Raw genomic sequence first — 21,730 nt, 5'->3', positions numbered from 1 at the left:
CCCGGTTTCCAGTCTGCCTTTCTCAACTATACAATAAAGGTGTAAATGCCTCGCCCCAAAAAACTTTTTCCATCAACAACATTTCCTGAGCAATATCAAGCATTTACTGTTTCTCTGGAGGCCCAGCTAAACACTAATTTGTTGTTACAGCTTTGTTGCGGTCTCTACCTTGTATAGCCCCCACAATTTTCTCCGTTTGCACCTAACAGCAACACTGTTTAGAATGCCGTATCTCATCATGTTTTACAAAGCAGTATATTCCCAGAAAGGCTTCATATGAAGCAATCACCCACGTCTGGTTAATTTTACAATCAGTAAAAACATTAAAGAAACACTGATTGGTGCAATTAAAGATTGTTTGACCTGGAAAATGGCTACTTAGCTTCCCTTCATTATTCAGCATGAATAAACATTAAAAAAACACTTGTTTGGAGCTCACTAGTACATCTTGCTGTACAAAAAAGAATAATCGCGTCCCGTCCCGGATCTGCTTCTATCAGTCTCTGGGTGGATATGGAGATTCAAAATGCTGTGCCATTGCAGGGACCTTTATATACTTCTTTATAGCTCATTCTCATACACACTTATCCCTATTCATATAGTATTTGAACGTGTGTTAGAGAGAGAGAGTGTTGTCATGTGGCACCCCAGAGCATGGACTGATTTGATCCTCCTCCGTGGTTACAGATAAAAGTCTATGAGTCACTGACTGGGATATTTTAATGATCTCACCCGCTCCACCTATTTCCATCTCTTTTTTTATCAATAATAGCATGTGCACTCTGACTGAATCTTCTTGTTTTCAACATTCTGTATAAGCTGAACATTGACAACATTATATAGTACCCGGTCACAGCTGGCAGCTGCAGAGCCCAAATGACACTCACACAGACACACAAAACCATGACATGTAATCTTTCACCATGACACACAATATAATTCATAGGTGACATGTTTATAATGTTTGTCCATCAAACATCCTGTGCTACTCTTTTTCTTTGTTCGCTGTGAGTTCTTGCACTTCATCAATTATCTCCCATCCACTGTTCCTGACATCTACCCTTTGCAAACCCAAACAAAAGAGTTGGAAGCAATGGAAAATAGTCAAGGATCCAGCGCATTTGGCTGCTAAGGGACGTCAGAATGGGTCTGGGACAAGAGTGTTTTTTGAGCTTCCTGTCCTAGTTATAGGCAGGGCTTAAGTGTGAGGTAGAGTCTAAGCAGTGAATTATTCAGTGCAGCTTCCTTTAGGCATACTCACACTCAGGGGCTTTTAAACACACACACTCACACACACAGAGCCACTGCAGTCACACTCATATGTATGTCTTTGAAGATGCAGGGTGCAGGGTCACATGGGCATTGACAGATCGATACTAAGCAGTTCAACTTGCACCACTGACAGTAATCTGTTTTCTTCTGATGGATTATCTGTTTGTGTAAAATGGTTCCTCTGGAGTAAAACACAAGCAACATGCAGAATACACAACAAAGATATACAGAAAGGACGCCAGGGACAATATCTGTTGACCTGCTGTTTCCACAAAGTGAGTTGGACAGCTCTTAGTTTAAAGTGCTGTGAAACTCAATGTGAAGTTCTCATTTGCCACTTCAGGTTTCAAAACCAATTCCGGCTTTTGGAAGAAAGACCAAACAGACAAGAGCCACTCTACGATGTTTTCTGCACTTTGTGAATGAGCCTGAAACTTATACCAGTACAAGTTGAACTGTGGTGACTTTGGGAAAGTCAAAGACAGGATATGTAAGTGTGGCGTGAAACTGAAAGCTATCTTGACTGTGACCCAGGTCAGTCAGAGCGTCAGTCAGTCAGCTGGGAGTTAGGTCTCAATCCCTTAACAAACCACGGCTGACAGGAAACTCTGAACACAACAGGTAGAGTGTGTTCATAGCAGTGTACTATATAGGACATTTCTTCCATAGCCTAGGGAATTAAAGCACAACAATAGTTGAAGTTGTGCATTTTCCTAGTCATCAAAAGACTGTGGGACATGATAATGTCATGCAAAATGTCTGTGTTTCTGCTGTCATTTGGATCAATTCATTCACAGTGGGCCACCAACTCAGTTTTCATCAATTTCCACAGCAATCCCTGACCTCATGCTTTACATAAAAATTAGTTTTACACAGTGCATATTTTAAATATGAGAGACTCAGATATACTTTAATGTGAAGTTGCATTATTATTATTTTATTATCTTCCTAAACTGCCCTTTATTGTCATTTAAAATCTGCAACTCCCTAATGTTCATATCTTCTTTATCAACCATGCATGCCCAGCTTGGCAAAAAACAGAAACGTGATTTAAAACTCTAATAGGGGAATTCAGTGTCGTGTAGTACATCCAAGAATTAAAAAAATATATAAATGAGTATTACTATAAATTGGATTTTCAAAAATAATTGTGGATAATATTTCCTGTTCATTGAGTTCAACACCACACTGTACACACCTATGCAAAATAACAGGTAAAGAACTGCATGCATGACCTTGAAGGTAGGGAGAGTTCATATTAATTTAGAGCAACTGCAACCCTGTGAACTGGAACGGTGTGTGGTGTGTGTGTGTGTGTGTGTGGTGGGTGGGTGTGTGTTGTGTGTGTGTGTGTGTGTGTGGTGTCAGTGGTGTGTGTGTGTGGTGTGTGTTGTGTGTGTGTGTGTGTGTGTGTGTGTTGAGCAGCCCGTTATGCTTTTGTCACAGAATACTCTACATTCAGAAGCGTTAATCTGAGAGAGAGGATTTCAGACGAAATATTTCTCCAACTTTAGAACGGCGAGCAAGATAAAACAACACAGGAATCAATCAGTTTAAACAAAATCTTGTATTACTAAAATTGGGTTTAAAATAACACAGGAATCAATCAATTTAAGAAATAAAAATAATCTTGTATTACTATAAATTGGGTTTTCAAAAATAATTGTGGATAATATTTCCTGTTCATTGAGTTCAACACCACACTGTAGGCTACACACCTATGCAAAATATCAGGTAAAGAACTGCATGCGTGACCTTGAAGAACTTGAAACTTTGGTAATGCAATGTCTGTGCTAATGTCAGATTAAATGAAACAAATTAAAGGCTTTAAAACGTTTCATTATTACAAATTAAAATGTACATTAAAGCCATAAAACTCAGAAGCAGAAACAGGAAAAATAGCAAGTGCAATCTGGGGACCCTCAGGAAGATCTCTTTGGAGGAAGTCAACGTGGTCGCGAGGTCAAATTAAGGATTAGTTCGTTTCATTATAACGAAATAACTAGCCTACTCCAAAGATTGTTAACTGGCTAACACTCTCCCACCTTCACTGCGTTGATCCCATCAAACCTGTCACAGAGTCCATTTATAGCTCAGAGTTTGCCTGCATGCTGCCAGGTTAGTGCCTCCGTCCAGTCACTTCTATGCGGAGCTTCCTTTGCCCGGGAAGGACCACCGCCACGGGGGTTCGGGGAGGACAGCCGGGCACACCTGCCTCGGGACAGGGGCTGGTGGGTGGTGGGAGGGGATTGTGATGCTGATGGATGTGTGACGTTAGCGAATTGCAGCAATTGCCAGATTGTGCGTGAGGAGAGACCAGCCAGGACGCACTGGATACAGCAGATTTGGGGAGGGAAGGCAAGTGGAGGAAGGGGGTGGGGGAATACGACGGAGGTAGAAAAAAAAGCATCAAGAGGGAGTCGGATGGATGTGAGGGGACAGAGAGCAGGAGACCGGCTCTAGAAACATCAAGGGTCCCATCAAGTGGTCTGGTGTCTGCACCAAATCAGCTTCAGGGATGTAGTCGAAGCGGTTTAGAGCTCAGCCCATCCGAGCTCATCATCATGAAGAAACACTCCGCCAGGGTTGCCCCGCTGTCCGCGTGCAACAGTCCGGTGCTCACACTCACCAAAGTGGAAGGTAGGGAGAGTTCATGTTCATTTAGAGCGACTGCAACCCTGTAAACTGGAGCCGGTATTCGTTTGTGTGTGTGTGTGTGTGCGTGTGTGTGTGTGTGTGTGTGTGTGTTGTGTGTGTGTGTGTGTCGTGTGTGTTGTGGTCAGCCTGTTATGTCTCTTTCACAGAATACTCCACATTTAGAAGCGCCCCTCTGTTAATCTGAGAGAGACCATTTCAGGTGAAATATTTCTCCAACTTTAGAACTGCGAGCAAGATAAAACAACACGGGAATCAACCATGCCCGCAACTTATAATAGGCTACAGTTAAATCTATGATACAACATGGATGCAAACAACTTGACATCAGGCAGCATCCTGATTAATTCCATGCAGGTCGTCACTCGGAATTTCATCGCATTATTTATTTAGGATTTTCGTTCATCGTGTGATGTTGCTGAAACCCCCAAAATGAAGCCTAAAATAGACCTGCATTACCATGTTATTGACGCATTAAATACACTGCTCCACTGGGAGGATCATAAGTTGTTATTGCAGCAGGGGTTCCCCTTCACACTCACCACCCTCCACCCATCACTGGCTGCAACAGTCACAGCTAAAGTGTGTGTATGAGCGTGTGTGTGTGTGTGTGTGTGTGTGTGTGTGTGTGTGTGTGTGTGTGTGTGTGTGGTCTGTGTGTGCTGCTGCATCACCTGTCCTGCCATCTTGAACGTGTATAGTCTCATATCATGTCTTCCCAACTCTACAATGTTCTCCTAATGACTCACGCTTGTGCAAAGGAGGGGTGTTATGCATTCTTTAATCCGCCCCTCAGCCCAGAGGACTAGTGCATGTCTCAGTGTTTGGCATGAGACCAGAGTAAACTAAATTCACAGCGTTTTAGTGCCTTGCATCTGAAGTAATTCCTCGCATACCTAAAAAAAAAAAAAAAAAGGATTAAATTGAACTGACAAATGACTGGAGCATATAAACTTGCATTCTTTGCATACATTTATGTCTTCAAGTTTCATTGTTTTATTCATGATTGCGTGATGAAAACACACATACACATGTTGTGGTGCATGAAAAGAGTCCTCAGAGGGTGTGATGACATACAGATATAATTACTGTTTGATCATCTTAATGTCACACTGCTGGTAGCTGTGGTTTGTGCAGTGCAGTAATGTAGTGCTTGAATAAACATTGATGGTGACCAGTCAAATTAGGACAGCGCAGCAAGTGGAGGTAATTTGGTAAAATGTCAGTGTGGCCTCTAAAACAAGGTTTAGTACAAAAGTTAATTATGAAGACAATAAGGTATATCATTGTGCAGTTGTGTACCTCTCATGCTCTGTTGTAAGAACCTGAACTACAGAGCTTGCTGACTCAAACTTGTCAGTGCAGCTTAACCTATACGTCCTATTGTTTGGGAGTTAACGTGGAAATATATGAAAATACATCATAATTTATAACAAGACCAGCAGCTAGACTACAAATGAGGTATTTTCATGCAGTTTCATATGTACACTGCAGAAGACAAATGAACTAAACAGATGCTATAGCTGTTTAAACTGTGTTGCATGTATTCAGTCACTGTAAGGCATTCTGGGTAACCTCAGAATCCAAGGATTACCAATGATTTGTAAGCTTATTAGTGTGAATGTCAGCTCAAAATAGTTTATTCTCAGAATAGCTGAGATGGTGGGCTGTTATTTGGAAAGCTTATTCATACAGAGTTAACAAAAGCTGCTGTGGATGGGAAGGGATGGAAATCTGTGTGTGTGTTGAGGGTGATACCGTATTGTAAATTTTTAAAAGGAAACAAAGCCGTAGCGTTTGTAATGTGAATGTTCGGCTTCCCATTTCAGAAGCTGGTCTGAAGGAAAAGGGAATCACGGGGGGCAACAGTGGATCGACACACCGCTTTTCCGAGACTCCACTGCTTATGTAACAACAGCTCCAAAATCTCTGTTCTCCCCACTAACAACCTGCACCCAACTGTCAAAGAGTTATTCTTTTCAGTTAGGGATTTTCAGTGGCCTTTTTTTGTGTGTACTTCCAGTTAACATCCACAGTGCCATGGAGTATTAGTGCCGTGATGCCCAGTCTTCAAACAGCACTTACAAGACCTGAAACCAAATTCTGAAGTCTAATTTGATTTATTTTGTATTTCAACATGGCATTCTAGTTATTTTTTTACATTTTGTATTGTCACTAGACCACCAACATCTTTTCTGGAATTATTGAGTCAGAAGCAGTAATGTTTCTCGCTTTGATGGAACCAATCAATTTTGACATCAAACTTATTATTGGTATCATCATCACAAGAGGCTAGAAACTATCACCAACCCTCAGGCAGCAGATCCCAGAATCATCCTACTTTCCTTTAAAGGTTAATTAACATTTCACTTTATGAGTTTTTTAAACATTATTATGTGTTCCCCCAGCCTGCCTATGGTTTCCCAGTGGCTAGAAATGGTGCTAGGTGCAGCCCTGGGTATCCTGCTCTGCCTTTGAGAAAATGAAAGCCCAGATGGGCTGATCTGGAATCCTTCCCCTTATGAGGTCATAAGGGGCAAGGTTACCTCGTCTTTCTCTGCTTTGCCTGCCTAGAGAGTTTGGCTTATGCGCCCATTAGCGAGAGAGACATCATGGCTTTCAAACGAGAAAAGTGGCAGTTGGTCAAGGCCACACTGCCAGCCTCCACCACCAAAATTCCTTTAATCTCTGTAATTCCACAACACACTTGGAAACAGAACAGGCGTCTTTGAAAAGTGATTCAGTGTACATACGTCCCTGAGGACGCTGGTCATATTTCATCAGCTGCTATTATCAGCACACTGAACCTTTTCTCTAGGGCTCCGTGCACCTTGGCCGCAGGCTACTGTACACCAATCGATTCATAGCAAATTATAACAAAGTAGTGGTTTAAATGTATAGATAATGAACTCATTTAACATAGTATGGGATCTTCAGTGTTTCCTGGTGAGATGGATTTAGTCCATCCTGTCTGCCTTGGGATTTTAAAGATGTATTAAAAAAATATTAGACTAATTGCTTTGTGTGGAAATTGCCTGAAGTGATTTATGTAAAGTCGGTGAATAACAAAAAAACCTGAATCCTCATCAATGTCGAAAAAAAAATAACAACTTCAAGCGCACTCACAAAGTACATAAATAGAATCTTGCGTCTTATACTTATTTGTCTTTGTCTTATTTGTATGCAAATGTACATTCATGCCTGTGAGACTAGCAATAACCTCAGCATGGAGATGAGGCTACATCTGCTGGAAAAAAGTATACATATACATATGTTTAACCTTCACCAGTTAAAAGATTACCAGAAGCAGCTATGAGGATCATTTTGGAGTTTTCTTTTCCAAGCTCCATTTAAAAGGCTCATCTCACTTTGATCCTTTGAAAGTAATTGGAGTTGACTTTAAAGGTAGTCAGAGGAGTATTGCTTTTAAATTCATTTTTAAAAGAAGTAAATCGGGCCATTCCCACTTGATAGGTGTGCAATAAATACACAATGACAGGGCTTTTGTTTTATCACGAGGCCAAGCTTTTGCTCCAGTTTATTTAAATAAATGCAGAGTGTGTGTGCAGAGAAAGCCATAATGAATCATATTAAACTGATTAGATGGATTGTTGTCAGGTGCTAAATTGTTTGATGTGTACGTTCATTTGAGGTTTGCTGCCATGACTTCCTTGCTGAATATCTCATTTGTATTTCATACGAGAAACAAGAAAAATCCTCTGCAAAAATGTGTAAAGAGGAAGCTCTAAACTCTAATCCTAAATTGAGGGAGTTGATCCGAAAGCTTTCTTCAGGGTGCAGGAAGGCTGCCTATCCAGCCAGTAGACCTTATGGTACAGTTGTGGTGGACCTAAAAGGCTAATTATCACAAAGCTGAAATAACAAAACATTTCCACCATCCCTACAGCAGTTGTGACCAGCCTGAAAATAATGTCAGCAAAAAAATGTATCCGAAAACAGTGAAGTCACAAGTCAGGTGTATGTAAGTTTAATAGGGTTCCTGTGTATAAAGTGGCCTTGGAGTACAGGGAGGGAGTAAAACTGCTGTTTGGGCAGACACTCAAAGTGTACACCTGCAGTGGTTTCTTATCCATTACTTCAACAGGGGCCCTGTGGCCAATCTTTTTTTCATATTGATTTGTCACGGAAAGTGCTGGGACTCATGCCAGTCTGTTAAACTGCAGGTCCATCAGGCTATAGTCACTGTTTTCGAGGGACTGCAAGAGAGAGGGAGGGATGCTTCAGGACTGGGGGATATATACTGTTGGGCAGTGTATGCCCAATATGAGTAATTGCTATTGCTCTGCTCTAACACGCAGGTCACGTACACAAACACGTACTGGCTTGCTTGCACCTGTGTTTTGTCATGTCACTTACCAATGAGGCATCAGAGGGCCGCAGCATTGACCTGTATCTTGAGCATCTGGTGAACCAGCTGGGCAGGTCAGGGCAGAGACAAACAACTTTGCAGCTCAGTGAGAAAGTTGCTCGGTTGTCCTTTGAGGTTGAAGGAGAAACCGGTCGGGAGTTAAGGAGAGGGAGATCAGTAACAGTACCGCCCTTGTCTGCCCTCCTGGGCCTTTGTCCCCTCAGCCCATGTGGTCCCTGCTATCAGCTGGTTGGCGCGGCAGGACGTGTTTGCCGCCCGACTCTGTTGTTTTATTGAACGAGACAGGCTGTCAGATGAGCCTGCTCTGGTGTGTTGAAAGGCCTCTGACTGTCAGTTTGGCCTGACCAAGCTGTCACAGCCAAGTATCACAGACTCCCACTGTCTGTCAGACTTAGAGATTACAAAGACACTGACTGCTGCCTGTCTGTCTTCTGCCTGTCTGCATGACCTGCCATGACAAAACTACCATCCTTTTCTAATGTGAAGTTCATACAACTTCCCAGATTATGCCTTACTTTTTAAACAAATACAGACTGTAAGGCTCAGACTTTGACATGTCAGGAATGACAAACCGCATTAGTCAACATGGAATTGAAGGATTTATTTTTATTGAGACTACTGATGGAAGGATTGATGTTGTGTGACAGCCAAAGATTGACAGAACAAGCATTTTGCATTTTAATCTTGCATTTGTGCAAAGGATCTCTTTCATTTTAAAAATCTAGATCATGTTAAAATGGGACTCAGAGCATTTAGCTATCAGGCTCATTTCCTGTGGAACCAGCTCCCCGTCTGGGCTTGTGGGGGGGAAACACCATCACCACATTTAAGAGTAAATGTAAAACTCTCCTCTTTGATAAAGCTTATCGTTAGGGAGTAAGGAGTTACAGCGTTTGCCTACACCAGCAGGGGGGGGGTGTGTTGCCAGAGTCATGGCGTGCCCCCTTCGTATCTCTGCTTCTCTTCATAGAAAGCATACATTTAGAGAGTGAGGAGTTGCAGCGTTCGCCTAGACTGAGGAGACCTAGCAGGAGAGGGTGTGTTGCCACAATCACGGCCTACGCCCTGCATTGCCCTGTTATGCTCGGCTACACCCTGCTACGTGATGCTGTGTCCTGCTACACCCTGTTACGCCCCTGCATATATTGTGACTATAATTGCCACTGTTCATCATACCCCCAACCACCACTGGCAGACGACCGCCCACCAAGAGCCTGGGTCTGTCCAAGGTTTCGCCCTAAAAGGAAGCTTTACTCATCACTCAAGGTTTTTTTGCCTAAAAGGGAGTTTTTGGGAATTACTGTAATTGTTAGGTCTTTGTAAATTAAAGAGTGTGGTCTAGACCTATTCAATCTATAAAGTGTCTCAAGTGTACTACATACAACTATAAAAAAAATTGAATTATATTGTACAGCGTATGGTATAATGTGTGATTATTAACATGACACAATGAGTAAATTGCACCAGTCAATTCATATTCATCACCAAGCAGAAACAATAAGACAAGGAGAAGAGTTCCTCTGAAGTGTGTATCGGTGATTGATCTGTTTACCCCCTTGAATCACTGAGGCAGAGCGCTGATGTGCACTCCCACAAAGGTGTCGTCAAACAGACAAACCTCTCCAACTTGAGATCCCAGTGAAGCGCTCCGGACAGTTGCACTGCCACCCTGGTGAACCAACGCAAGCCTGAAGTTATTGTCACTGCTGCCTGCTAGGATCTCCGTTCTTTCTCTGGGAGTAGCAGGACAGCAGAGAGAGTGGCGTAGGCGGTGGCCTGTTCAGGGAGCTACAGAGGGACATAGTTGGGCTTTCACGGCCTGTCATGGCCAGGCTCTGTGAAGTGTGAGAGCAGAAAGTCAGACAGGGCTCTGCTGGCACATATGGGATTTGCAGCTATCAGCAGGAGAGATCTGCACTGCAGATTCTGCAGGGGGGGGAGGAGGAAAGCAAGTGGGAATGAGGCTGGTTGGGAAGCAGGGAAGCGTGGACTGAGATGGGAGAAAAACTGGAAAACTGGCCAGATAAATCTCAACACCAGTCGGAGTGCTTCGGCCTTACTGGAAGTAGGACATATATACAATACTCTCCCTATGAGGTGTTCAGTGTACTACAACACTATGGGCCTACAAATGAACATATAGGACTGATTTACTGTGCCTTTAGTGGTACACACAGGTGGAGAAATGTTGCATAGAACAAGTGGATTTGTATTCTAAAATGTAATTCAGGGAGAAAGGTGTTCCACTCTTTGCTGTGTTAAAGACCCAGTAGGGCTAAAATATTATTCTTTCTGTTGATAAATGCTTTATGTACCATAGCAAAATCTTATTTTTGACACTTTCACTATCAACTTCACTTGTACATATGGAATTCTAAGGTGTTAGTGTGCCTTAATTCAGATGAATGGTCGGGATGAATGCATTTGAGGAGGAAAAGCAATAGAGTTGTCAGAGTGGATCCAAAGCTGGTCCTACAAGGATGCCAATACTTTCTTCATGTCTCCAGGGATTTCACAGAAGCCTGTTACATTCAGTTAAGCACATTTGGACATAGACTGTGTTGAATGAGTGGAGATATTTAGATCTAGGGTACAGTAATCTGCAACTACACCAAATCTGTTTTTGTTCCAAAAAGGCTGATATTAATTATGAGATGTAATAAAAAATACACTTTTGATCCAAAGATTCCAAAGGCTCTTTGTAGGCTGTTTACTGCAGTAATGTCTGACCTTGACAGTTTCCATTTAATTACAAACAGATACGGTTAAGAGCTATCAGTTAGTCATTTTGCGGTTACAGAAGGAGACTCTCACTGGGTTTTTCAGTCATGGTAATAATGGCTTCAAATACTATTAGTGGAGGAGCCTTTTTATCTCCCTCAGCCACTCTACTGACCCAGCTCTCTCACACTGATGAGTTCAGCAGTGCTCCATATTAGTTATCACCACCATTTAAGGTTGATACAGTATAATTAGTCACCATCAGCCTATCGAAAGCGTTACTTTGAAAACATTGAGTCAGTGCGTAACAAATGAAAATAACTTGATGTCTCAGCATTTAATCATAGAAGCTTTAATTAATAATTTATACAACGTATTTCATTTAATGAAAGAGAGAATGTATTATATTCAGAATATTGTGTTAATAGATTACTGGGTGAAAGGAATATCACCATGCTTGATGTTGTCATGACACTTTACATGTGCCAGAGCTGGAAGTGCTTAGCTGGACCCTAGTGCCTCTCTGGAGGCTGATTGGCTTGGCCCATTACTGCATTTGGAAGATTAAACTGTGCTGCAGTATGGAGCGATGGCTAGGGCCACAGGATGTGGGACGGAGGCCCAGGAAGGACAAAAACTGGGAAGCATAAACATGAGATGACCTTCAGAACAAGACAAAGAGGCTTCGAGCTCAGAATAGAGAAACCTAATTCTCACCCTTGTGCACAAGCCTTTGACAGACATTCATCCACGTGCTACTGTCTCTTTTTTTTTGGTCGTTGCTGATTCATCATTTTATTGCTAGAACAGACAATGGTCTTGAATCATCTTTCATTGCTGCCAAATGTGCCCCAAAACTGTCCGAGCGGTCAATTGCTTTTTTTTTTTAAGGTGTAAGAAGCATTGTTCAGAATGCCCAGTTTATGCAGCATATTTTCATCTTAATTGCATCACATTCATTTTTGTAGAAGACAAACAGAAATCCGAATCTCTTGCGCATTCAGCAGAGAGCCTGGGGAAGCCGGGGCATTAGCATGGGAGGTGATAGTCATCAGGGATGGTAATCTGTTATATGATGAGACCACCTGGCAAGGTCAGAAGCAGCTCTTCAAGAAGAATGAATTGTCTCATTGGTCACGATGGATACCATTGTATACAGATATTTTGTAAAATAGTAGCAAGCTGCTTAGGCAATAGGTGTCCCTTTGACTGCACAGATCACAATAACATGAAGGCAGACAGTGTAATCAGTGCTGAGTAGATGAAATAATATGAGATAGTTCAGTGTCCTGTTGCTGTTGCTGTACAATGACAATTTTTACAGTGTAACCCCAACATAAGTTAGATTTATGGTAGTCTTGCTGAGGCCTTGGAAGTGCGTTCTGTATTCCAGTCAGCACTGTACAGTGCAGATGAATCGGCAAAAGTCTCCCTGCGGCACATTATTACCTCTGTAAGCACCAGTAGGGAGACTCCTCAGTTTTAACTTGTTGGAAGGCAGGAAGTACAGAAGATGAATGGTGCATATTATATGCCATATTATACAGCCATAATGAACAGAATGCATGTAGTTGGGTGTTGTTTACTGTGTTGTCCCTTCACTTACACTACTTGATTAAAACGTTAGGATCTTGCAGTTTGGGTTTCTGTGGTAAAAGTTTAGCTATAGGCTTTGTTTGACTCAAATACAAACACAATTATTTATTAGTGCATTACTAATGATAGTGTTGGTATTCTTTGTTAGTGTACTGTGCTAATTCTTAGCCAAGATATGTTAATTAATTGGCAATACACAATGTCACTGAGCAATAAAGGGAGGCTGAGGGAATGTACATCTCTTGTATGAATAATATAGCTTTTGTGATGTTGCGTTTGAGCTTCTTCGCTTTTATGCTTCCACGCTATGATTAAACAGCTGTAACTGATTTGTTTAGAGGAGACAATAATAAGTATCCATGAGTGATTCCAATGACTTGATATAACAAATGACCTTGGTAAGGGAATCAGCTTTGATGCACAGAGTGGGTGTGAGTGGGACAGAAAACACATCGACACTTTGCTTCAATTCCCACATTATTGAAGAAATATGGAGGCTATCAGGTTCTGACAGGAGCAATAGGAAAGTTAAGCGTTGCTGTGTGTGCCTTTTTGCGCTTGGGCAAACTCTCACTCACACGCACGCACGCACGCACGCATGCACGCACGCACGCACGCACGCACACACACACACACACACACACACACACACACACACACACACATACATACATACACACAAACCACACACCTATGTATACAAGGTGGAGAAGAGGTCGTCTTGGATTGGATATCAGATATTGCCCTCTTTTGTCCTCTGTTTGGCTGCAGCCTGTCACACTTGAACACCACATTTTAAACTCAGATATCTGATTGATCGCCTTCAAGTTCAATTAAACTGTGAAATAAGCTATTTTATGCCAGAAAAAGACATGGGTGATCTGAAGTCATGCACACAGAGAAAACACTAAAAGGTCTTAGTTCTCATCGAGATGTATAATGTTTAAATATAGTTCCTAGTGGCATAACAAAACTCCTCAGCTGAGAAGGTATTGAAAAAAAATATTCCTGATCATAGAACACATTTCAGTGAGTTTAGTTTTTCAGTCTAACGCATATGTGTTCATCCATAGGAGAAGACCGCATCAGGGAGAATGTGGTGGGCACCACAGACGCACAGTCTGCTGGTGCTGCGGCTGGAGCAGAGTCCGGCTCCAACAGACGGAAACTCCACTGCTGCATCAGAGTCACAACCGTACAGGTGCGGAAGGCCCTGTGGGGAGTCGCCATGGTGATATGTGTGTGCTCCTCCTGGGCAGGCTCTACTCAGCTGGCCAAGCTGACCTTTAAGCAGTTTGACGCCCCCTTCACTCTCACCTGGTTCGCCACTTCCTGGAACAGCCTCTTCTTCCCCCTCTACTACATTGGCCACGTGTGCAAGAGTCCAGAGAGGCAGACGCCCAGACAGAGATTCAGGTGGGAAGTCTCTCACTGCATGCAAGCGAGCAAGTAAACATTATTTACATATCACTTTTTAAAGGTTCAAGGTGTAGGAATTTCTCCCATCTAGCACTGAAATCATATATCGAAATCAACTCTCTCGCACCACGCGGTTCAAAGTATGTATTACAGCTACGGTAGCCTCCACGCTTCAAAAAGACGATCTCTTGCTCTTTTCAATATTCCTTTTTTTTCTGGGTAAAGAAGTAGACTCCTGTTCCTGAAATGGTCCTCCATTTTTACTTCTTCAAACTGGCTGGGGCCAAGAAGCTTTTAGCATTAGCAGCACCTGTGAGTTTAACATGTGACAGCAAAAACGTAAAAGACAGTAGTATATCCTTTATGTCCCTTACCTGATTACGTATTGAGGGTTAGGGTTAGGGTTACGTAAGATGGAGCATGAATATGGAGCGTCTACCCCAGTTCATGCAATTGAAAATGTCAAATCTAAAGCCAAAAGGAATACTTAGAATATGGTGGTGGTAGTAAATATGAATGAAAATTGACAAGTTTGTGAACGGGCAACACAGATTTTGATAATAAACAACTAAACACGTTATACTCTGGACCTTTAAACAGAGATAATAAATAAAATGAGGAGAAATAAGAATTTAAATCTACAATATAAGCCAAACTAAAATTAGGTTTTGATTTGGCTTCTTTGAGACTTTGTGGAGGCTGTTCCAGAGTCAAAGAGCAACAACAGCAAGCAAAAGCACAAACACCTTCCTTGACTTGGAACAGCCAGATGACCCAGCTCGGAAAACTGGAGGCCCCTGCAAAATACAAACTGCTCCTTTAAATACAAATGAGGCTGACCACAGGGGTCGAGATAAACGGGGTTAACAAAGTGTTGCAGTAGTCTAGACAGGACGTAATACTGTAAAAGCATGGACGACTCTTGAGGTAAGGGTCTGCTTTTCTAAATTTTCCATAGTTGGAAAAAAGCATGACTGAACAAGGGATTTCATATGGAGCTCAAAATTAAGGTTGGGATCAACAGCAATCATTTGCAATGGAAAAACTGAATCTCAAGGCCCTGAGCAATGTTTTATTGTAGTAATGCTGACAATGCATCAGTGTACCATCATAAGGGGGAGGATATTATGAATTTCAATTCAAAAGGGTCTACTTAACAGTGTATCTTATCCGCCCTAAAACACTTCTCAAGTTCAATTGCTAAAAAACTGTTTTTCTTATTGTATGGCTACCAAGCCAAATACACACACATCACAAATATTTCTTCTCCAGCTACAACAGAAATGACTACAAGAAAAATATCAACCGTGCATGTGAAGTCAACGATAGTCAAAGGGAATTGTTTTCTTTCTATGCTCAGTGATGATGCACTGACTTTATCTCATACAATTTACCATCAAAGAATAGAAAGCAATTTCTCTGTGTCCCCATCAGAAGCAGCCTCAGTAGACCAGAATGCAATGCAGTCATTAGAAATCATTTTGCGGAAAGTTTGCTGGAACAAAGAAATAGTCTCACTCTTCTTCTATATTCAGATAAAAACTACAGCTGAAATGCTTAGACACATCCTGTGGAGATTGTTGAAAAGCCTTGTGGGAAATATATGAATGCAGTGGTTTCAAACCTGGGGACAAGATCCCCCCCATAAAAGGTCACAAGACAAGCCAGGTGCTTACGATCAGAATATGGATTATCTGCATTCTATTAATGTAAAGCTGTTGATAATCTTACTGGATGAACAGAGTTGTTTACCTTCCATGTTTGCTGGTTAATTATGCACAGTCACTCCCTGTTCATATTTGTTTTCCAAAATAGCCCACCAGTAACTTCATTTGCAATATCAGGTTCCAAAGCCATCTTTAGTTATGCTGCTGAAGCAAACTTAAAGAATATAAAGTTAGGTGTGTTAGAGGTGCATTCACACTTAAAACGATCAAAAATGTTATCTCTGCTACCTGATGTGCTATTACGTAAGGATCTGGGGCTCCCACTCCTCCTCAAGTGGAGCGGATGTGCTCCGAATATCAAACACTCTTCTTTTATGTTTGCTTGAATCAACCCGCTGGTGAATCTTAGATCATGCGGAGAAATAGAGACCAAGAGTTGACATTTGTGATAGCTGTCTATTCTCTTTACGTAAATCGAAGACCAAAGTAGAGGCAAATACCCCCACCCCCCCTTTCATATTACTATGGTTTATGGTATGAGTGGTGGTACATATGTTGTGTTTTTTCTTCCTCCTTGCCTTAAATGTGTTAATGTTTGAATACCATGTGATATGATCTTTTACTGCAACATAATTTCCCCATGGGGACAATAAACATGAACTGAACTGAACTGAAATACCTAACGTTGGTAATAGCTGGTGTCTCTCCTCATACAAGATACAAAGATACTCCTTTACTGTAGAAGTAAGATGTTCTTAATTACACTCTGCATCACCTTTTGAGATGTACCTGACATATTGTAGCCGCAAGAGACATAACCTCATTAAATAAAATCTGCTTGTTCATGTTTTGACTTCAGTATGAGCAGGACACGCTTCTCTTTGCTGTAGTTTGAGAGGGTTTGACTGTTCTTGGTTATTAAGAAACCATTTTCAAAGTCTCTTGAATTGATTCAAAAGTTGTCCGTGTGAAAGCAAAGATTTTTTTTTTTCAGTTCCTGAAACTTTTGCATTTTAGAGTTTTTCACTGGAGAGCTAAAATAACCATTAGTGTGTATGTGTTGAGCATTGAATTTCATTCTTGACCTTGGAGATAGTAGTAATAATAGTACAATATTGACTTACGGTCCACTTACTAGCTTTTTTTCCTTAGGTTTTAATATTCCAGACTTTGAGCTTGCTCAGTTGAGTTGCTTAATTGACTTAACTGACAAGATGTCATTAAAAGCTCAGAAAACTAATAAATTGATTTCTAATGCTGATTTTAATTTTCTCAATACCAAGGACACCAAATACAAATGATGTCCAGGCTCTTTAAATGTCTACTACCAGAGAACACTTGCTAAGTCGAGTACAACCTTCCTCAGTGCAGTTGTAGAGCTGGAAGGCTTTCCAAAATCAATGCAGATTACAGGTCTCCCAAGTGCAGCAGTACAGCAGAAACAAACCACAAACTATCCAGTGGTTTGGATTTGAAGGTGGTGTATTCAGTGTCTGTAATGAAATGATGATAGACTTTAATGTGATTGCCAGTAAATCAATGTGTTTATAAAGGGGATGCGAGTTTAGTGCCACTGACTCAGCTCTCTGGAGCTGATGATTAAACGGTGTAACTCAAGAGCCCAAGCCAAATGCCAGTTCCTCTCAAAAATGTTATATTTTGACTCAGGCGTGTAGCTTTTCTTGGCATCACAGAGGGATGCAACGTAACGTCTTATCGAGTACAACATTTCCAAACAGAATAGACAGGATCACTATCAAGTATTTTGATACTGATACATAATGTCACGCTTTGGTTTCTCTCTCACGTTACATTGTGACACATCGACTGTCAGTCAGGCTAATAGCTTTAGACTCTCTGCTTTTATTTAAGGGTATTATCATACTTTTCAAATATTTGACTTCCTGTGTGCAGTTAAACACTCTTTTAGACAAGGCTCAAGTCCAGCCCTCGAAGTTAATAAATTGTCAACAGACTAACTTTTCGTCATTGACCACCAGTTTAAGTTTTACTTCAAAAGTATGTCCAGTAAGACTGAGCTCACTATGATTTATTATGATGGATCACCACAAACTTGCCACATATATTGAACATGCGTAAGTGTATGTTTATATGTATGTCCCTAGTGTATTTAGAAGGTATTGACATGTTGGAGCCTTCAACTGGTAAAGACAAATCATATAAAACACCTGAGGAGGAAATAAGTAGTTTACTGTAATAATGGAGAAGGATGAGAAATATTTAACTTTAATTCCTTGTGGCAGATCTGATTATATTTGTAAATATTTACTTATTTCTCTCAGTCCCACATGCGCTGCAATGCAAACTTCATCTGGGCATAACTGTTAAAATGGGAATTTCTTCACACACTCATCCCCGATTAGAGTCTCTTTGGTATCATTTGTTCAGACAGAGCTGTTTGTGTTCATAAATATTGATAACTGTAAAGTTCCAGACCGTAAAAACTCATCAACTCTCTGTCAATATGCTAACACCGTGCTCTGCATTATGTCTCTGCACAGGGAGTGCTGTAGGTTTTTCGGGGATGACGGACTGACACCCAAGGTGTTTTTGACCAAGATAGCTCCCTTTGGCTTGCTGTGGATCCTCACCAACTACCTGTACCTGCAGGCCCTCAGGAAGATCAACACAACAGACGTGTCAGCGCTCTTCTGTTGTAACAAGGCCTTCGTCTTCCTGCTGTCTTGGATTGTACTAAGAGACCGCTTCATGGGGGTCAGGGTGAGTACGTCTGCGTGTGTGTGCGTGTGTGTGTGTGTGTGTGTGTGTGTGTGTGTGTGTGTGTGTGTGTGTGTGTGTGAGTGCGAGTGCGAGTGTGCGCATGTGGTTGTTTTTTTATTTCCTCTAGGCTATACTATAAAAACAACAATAATCAACATAATAACAAACAAACAAGCAACCGGTAAAAGACAGTCATTTGTATAGTTGCTACTATTTCATATATAATAAAAAATATACAAAATTCCCATTACTGACATGTTGCAACCCTTGCGTCCATGTGTTATTACATTCGCTTTTATGGGATTACATTTGTGTCAATGTAGCTTTTGGTTTTTGGAATCAACAATATGGAAGCGATTTTATCTTTTAATTAATTAATAATTTATATAATACAGTCTCTACCACAGTCTACTAAATTTAGTTAAGATTAGAGCTTGGCTAGTACTGTACTTTTCAGGCTGATTCCATTATGTATATTTAAGTTATCATGAATTATGAAAATCAGATTTATGAGTAGAATTTTCCTTCCTAGATTGACTGAATTTGAGACTTTTCATAGCCTCCTGGAGGCATATGCCGTCACAGAACCAAGCCAAAATTAGAGAAAAGTCAAGAAAAACATCAATTTTTGTCTAGCAGAAGTATGCTCTTTCATCTTTCCTGTCCTGTAAACCAGCTCCCCATCCATCAGGTTCATCTTGTGACCCCTTGGAAGGGTAGTGAACACAATCCATTTACATAGACAAAGACAAAAATGCTGAATATTTTTTTGTCTATGTTATATGTCTGTGCTTATATTAGCATACTATCTCTGATAAGCCAGTATTGTCCAATAACTTACCAATATTTCAGGCAAAGGCTCGCTGTATGATGGATAATATTAATTAAAATGACAACCTTCACTTGCCTTTAGGCTTCTCATTGTGTCTCTCTTTGCTTTGGTGGAGAGAAAGAAGTCCACTATTGCCACTGAGCGCTTATGGTAAAGTGTGGATCTAAATTAAGTCCTGGTGTGTATGTATCACCTCTAGTGTGCCCTAGAGTTCACTCGTAATGACACCCAAAATTCAATTCAATTTTATTCATAGTATCAAGTCATAACAAGATTTATCTCAAGACACTTTACAGATAGAGCAGGTCTAGACCACATAATTTACAACGACCCAACAATTTCAGTAATTCCCTCAAGGGCAAGCATTTAGTGCGACAGTGGCAAGGAAAAACTCCTTTTACGATGAGACGTCAGGTGGTGCGGAAAAAATCCTTTTAGGGAGAAACCTCGGACAGACCCAGACTCTTGGTAGGCGGTGTCTCATGGTGCCGGTTGGGGGTGCGCTCTGACTGGGTGTAGTGTTGCTCTGACTGAATTTGCTGCTGAATGTGTGAGCTGCACACACAAAAGCAGGGTTCAGGAGTAGAGAGCATGTTACCTTTGTGACAGTACCACCAGTGATCACTGTGTCATTTAAATGGGCCTCCAGGTGTGTGTCTGTGTGTGTTTTTGTCAGATGATTATGTTCGGATGAAGAGAGAGAAGGAGTGAGCGTTTGTGAATTGAGGTATGTCCTGCTCCCTTCCCCACTGCACTCCTCAGATGCTTTCATATATGCAGCTGTCCTGCACTCTGCAGAATGGCTTTCCCCCTTTTCTCTTTCACACACTCACAACCACCCCATCTCTCCCTTGTGCATGCAACTCCCCACCCCCATTATCTGCGATGAAAGGCCTCAGTAAGAGACACTGTAATAATCTTGTTTCTCTCTCTCTCTTACACCCCCAGACTCTCTTTCTTTCTTTCTCTCTCTCTTTATTTTGCTTGGTGGTGGGGATTGCAGTGTTTGGATGTCTGCAGCAATGCAGGGGATCTTGGACAAGTTTGTCAAGAAAGTGAAGGAGGGGAGAGAGAAAGATTGGGGATGCTAAATCATCCTTATTAAGGAGGGATTAAACAAGTTCTTTCAGGGATATTGTGTATGTACAAAAATCACAAAGTTTAGTAGAAACGTCAGAATGGTTAGAAGGTCCTGACATAAATCCCCGAGCCTTTTGGCTGATGTGTGACTTGAATTTGGATGTATCAATTGTTAAGGGAGTGAGATACAGCCTAACTCACATCTGTACACTGCAGCAATAACACTGGTATCACATAAGCTATTCAATGTGCAAGTGACATGGTGCTTTCCTCCTTTGACGCTGTGCTAAAACATCTCAAGAAACTAAAACACTAACACATGTGTGGTTGCTGACCTTGTAAGCAAACAGTCTATCACAAAAAGAAAGGTGTAGCTGTGATTGACAGCCAGCCTACACTGCAGAAACAGCCATTTTGCCAAAGGTGCCCAAGGGCTTTGACCAAGCAAAAACATACGGCTCATTTATCTTCCTGACACCTTTTTAATGCACAGCTTATCCACTCAGCTGGACGGCACCCTGTCCCCATCGATATTCTTCAGCTGAACACTCTCACACACACATGCACTCAAACATATAGCAAAGACAAACGTTGATTGTATAAAGCACAGATGAAATATTTTGGTTTGGATTCTTCACGGCTGATTTAAAGCAGGAAGAAACGGATGGTTTGGTGACATTTTGAAGCTGTGATAATTGCAGAGGCAGGGAAGGGGAGTGGGTGTGAGGAGTGGGGGGCTGGCAGATCAGGTTGGGTATTTCGTTTGTAAACATGATGGCAGTGTAACGAAAAATCAATGTCAGACAATCAAGCCAACACTGTAGAAACCGCTGGCTATGGTGAAAGCATGTGCGCTGTGAATCTGAGAACGGTTTCATATGGAGTGTGTCAAGTAAAGGAAGGTATACTCAGATCCTTTACTTAAGTAAAGGTACCAATACATTAATGTAAATATATGTCACTACAAGTAAGTCCTGCCTTTAAAATTATATTAAAAGTAAAAGTGTTATCAGATAAATGAAGTTAAAAGTAGTTGCTTTTGAGACCCCTGTCTCTGGTATAATATATTAAATAATTACATCATTTATTACATCCAGATATATCTGAGCTGTTGTCTGATGATTTAATAGGAGAGAAAAGATGAAAACAATCCTTGATTTTACTGACAATATTGGATAGTTTTACTTATTTGGTACCTCAGTCAGTTATTAAAATGAAACCATGTGAGAGTTTTAAAGGAGAAATGTCTATTTGGTGTTTACAACCAACTTATATACAGTAGGGGTCACAAGCAATACAAAAATATCAATATAGCTGCACATTCATTTATACCCATTGATGTATCAACTAACTGTT

The 21,730-nt window shown here is 41.2% G+C and overlaps 1 protein-coding gene across 2 annotated transcripts in view; it reads left to right on the top strand.

The window, feature by feature from the left end:
* slc35f3b (solute carrier family 35 member F3b) overlaps positions 1–21,730 on the top strand; it is a 48,124-nt gene that overhangs the window by 22,065 nt on the left and 4,329 nt on the right. Inside the window, exons 1-3 of one of the 2 annotated variants that reach the window (XM_032540659.1) lie at positions 3,499–3,912; positions 13,708–14,050; positions 18,243–18,462. In XM_032540659.1, the coding sequence (XP_032396550.1) occupies positions 3,837–3,912; positions 13,708–14,050; positions 18,243–18,462 (639 nt within the window). In that variant the 5' untranslated portion in view covers positions 3,499–3,836. Of the gene's footprint in view, positions 1–3,498; positions 3,913–13,707; positions 14,051–18,242; positions 18,463–21,730 lie in introns of those variants that run through there. The other variant, XM_032540658.1, reaches the window with a different exon arrangement.

Source organism: Etheostoma spectabile, chromosome 17, assembly GCF_008692095.1.
Source record: "Etheostoma spectabile isolate EspeVRDwgs_2016 chromosome 17, UIUC_Espe_1.0, whole genome shotgun sequence".
NCBI lineage: Eukaryota > Metazoa > Chordata > Actinopteri > Perciformes > Percidae > Etheostoma > Etheostoma spectabile.
This window is presented reverse-complemented; position numbering and strand designations above follow the sequence as displayed.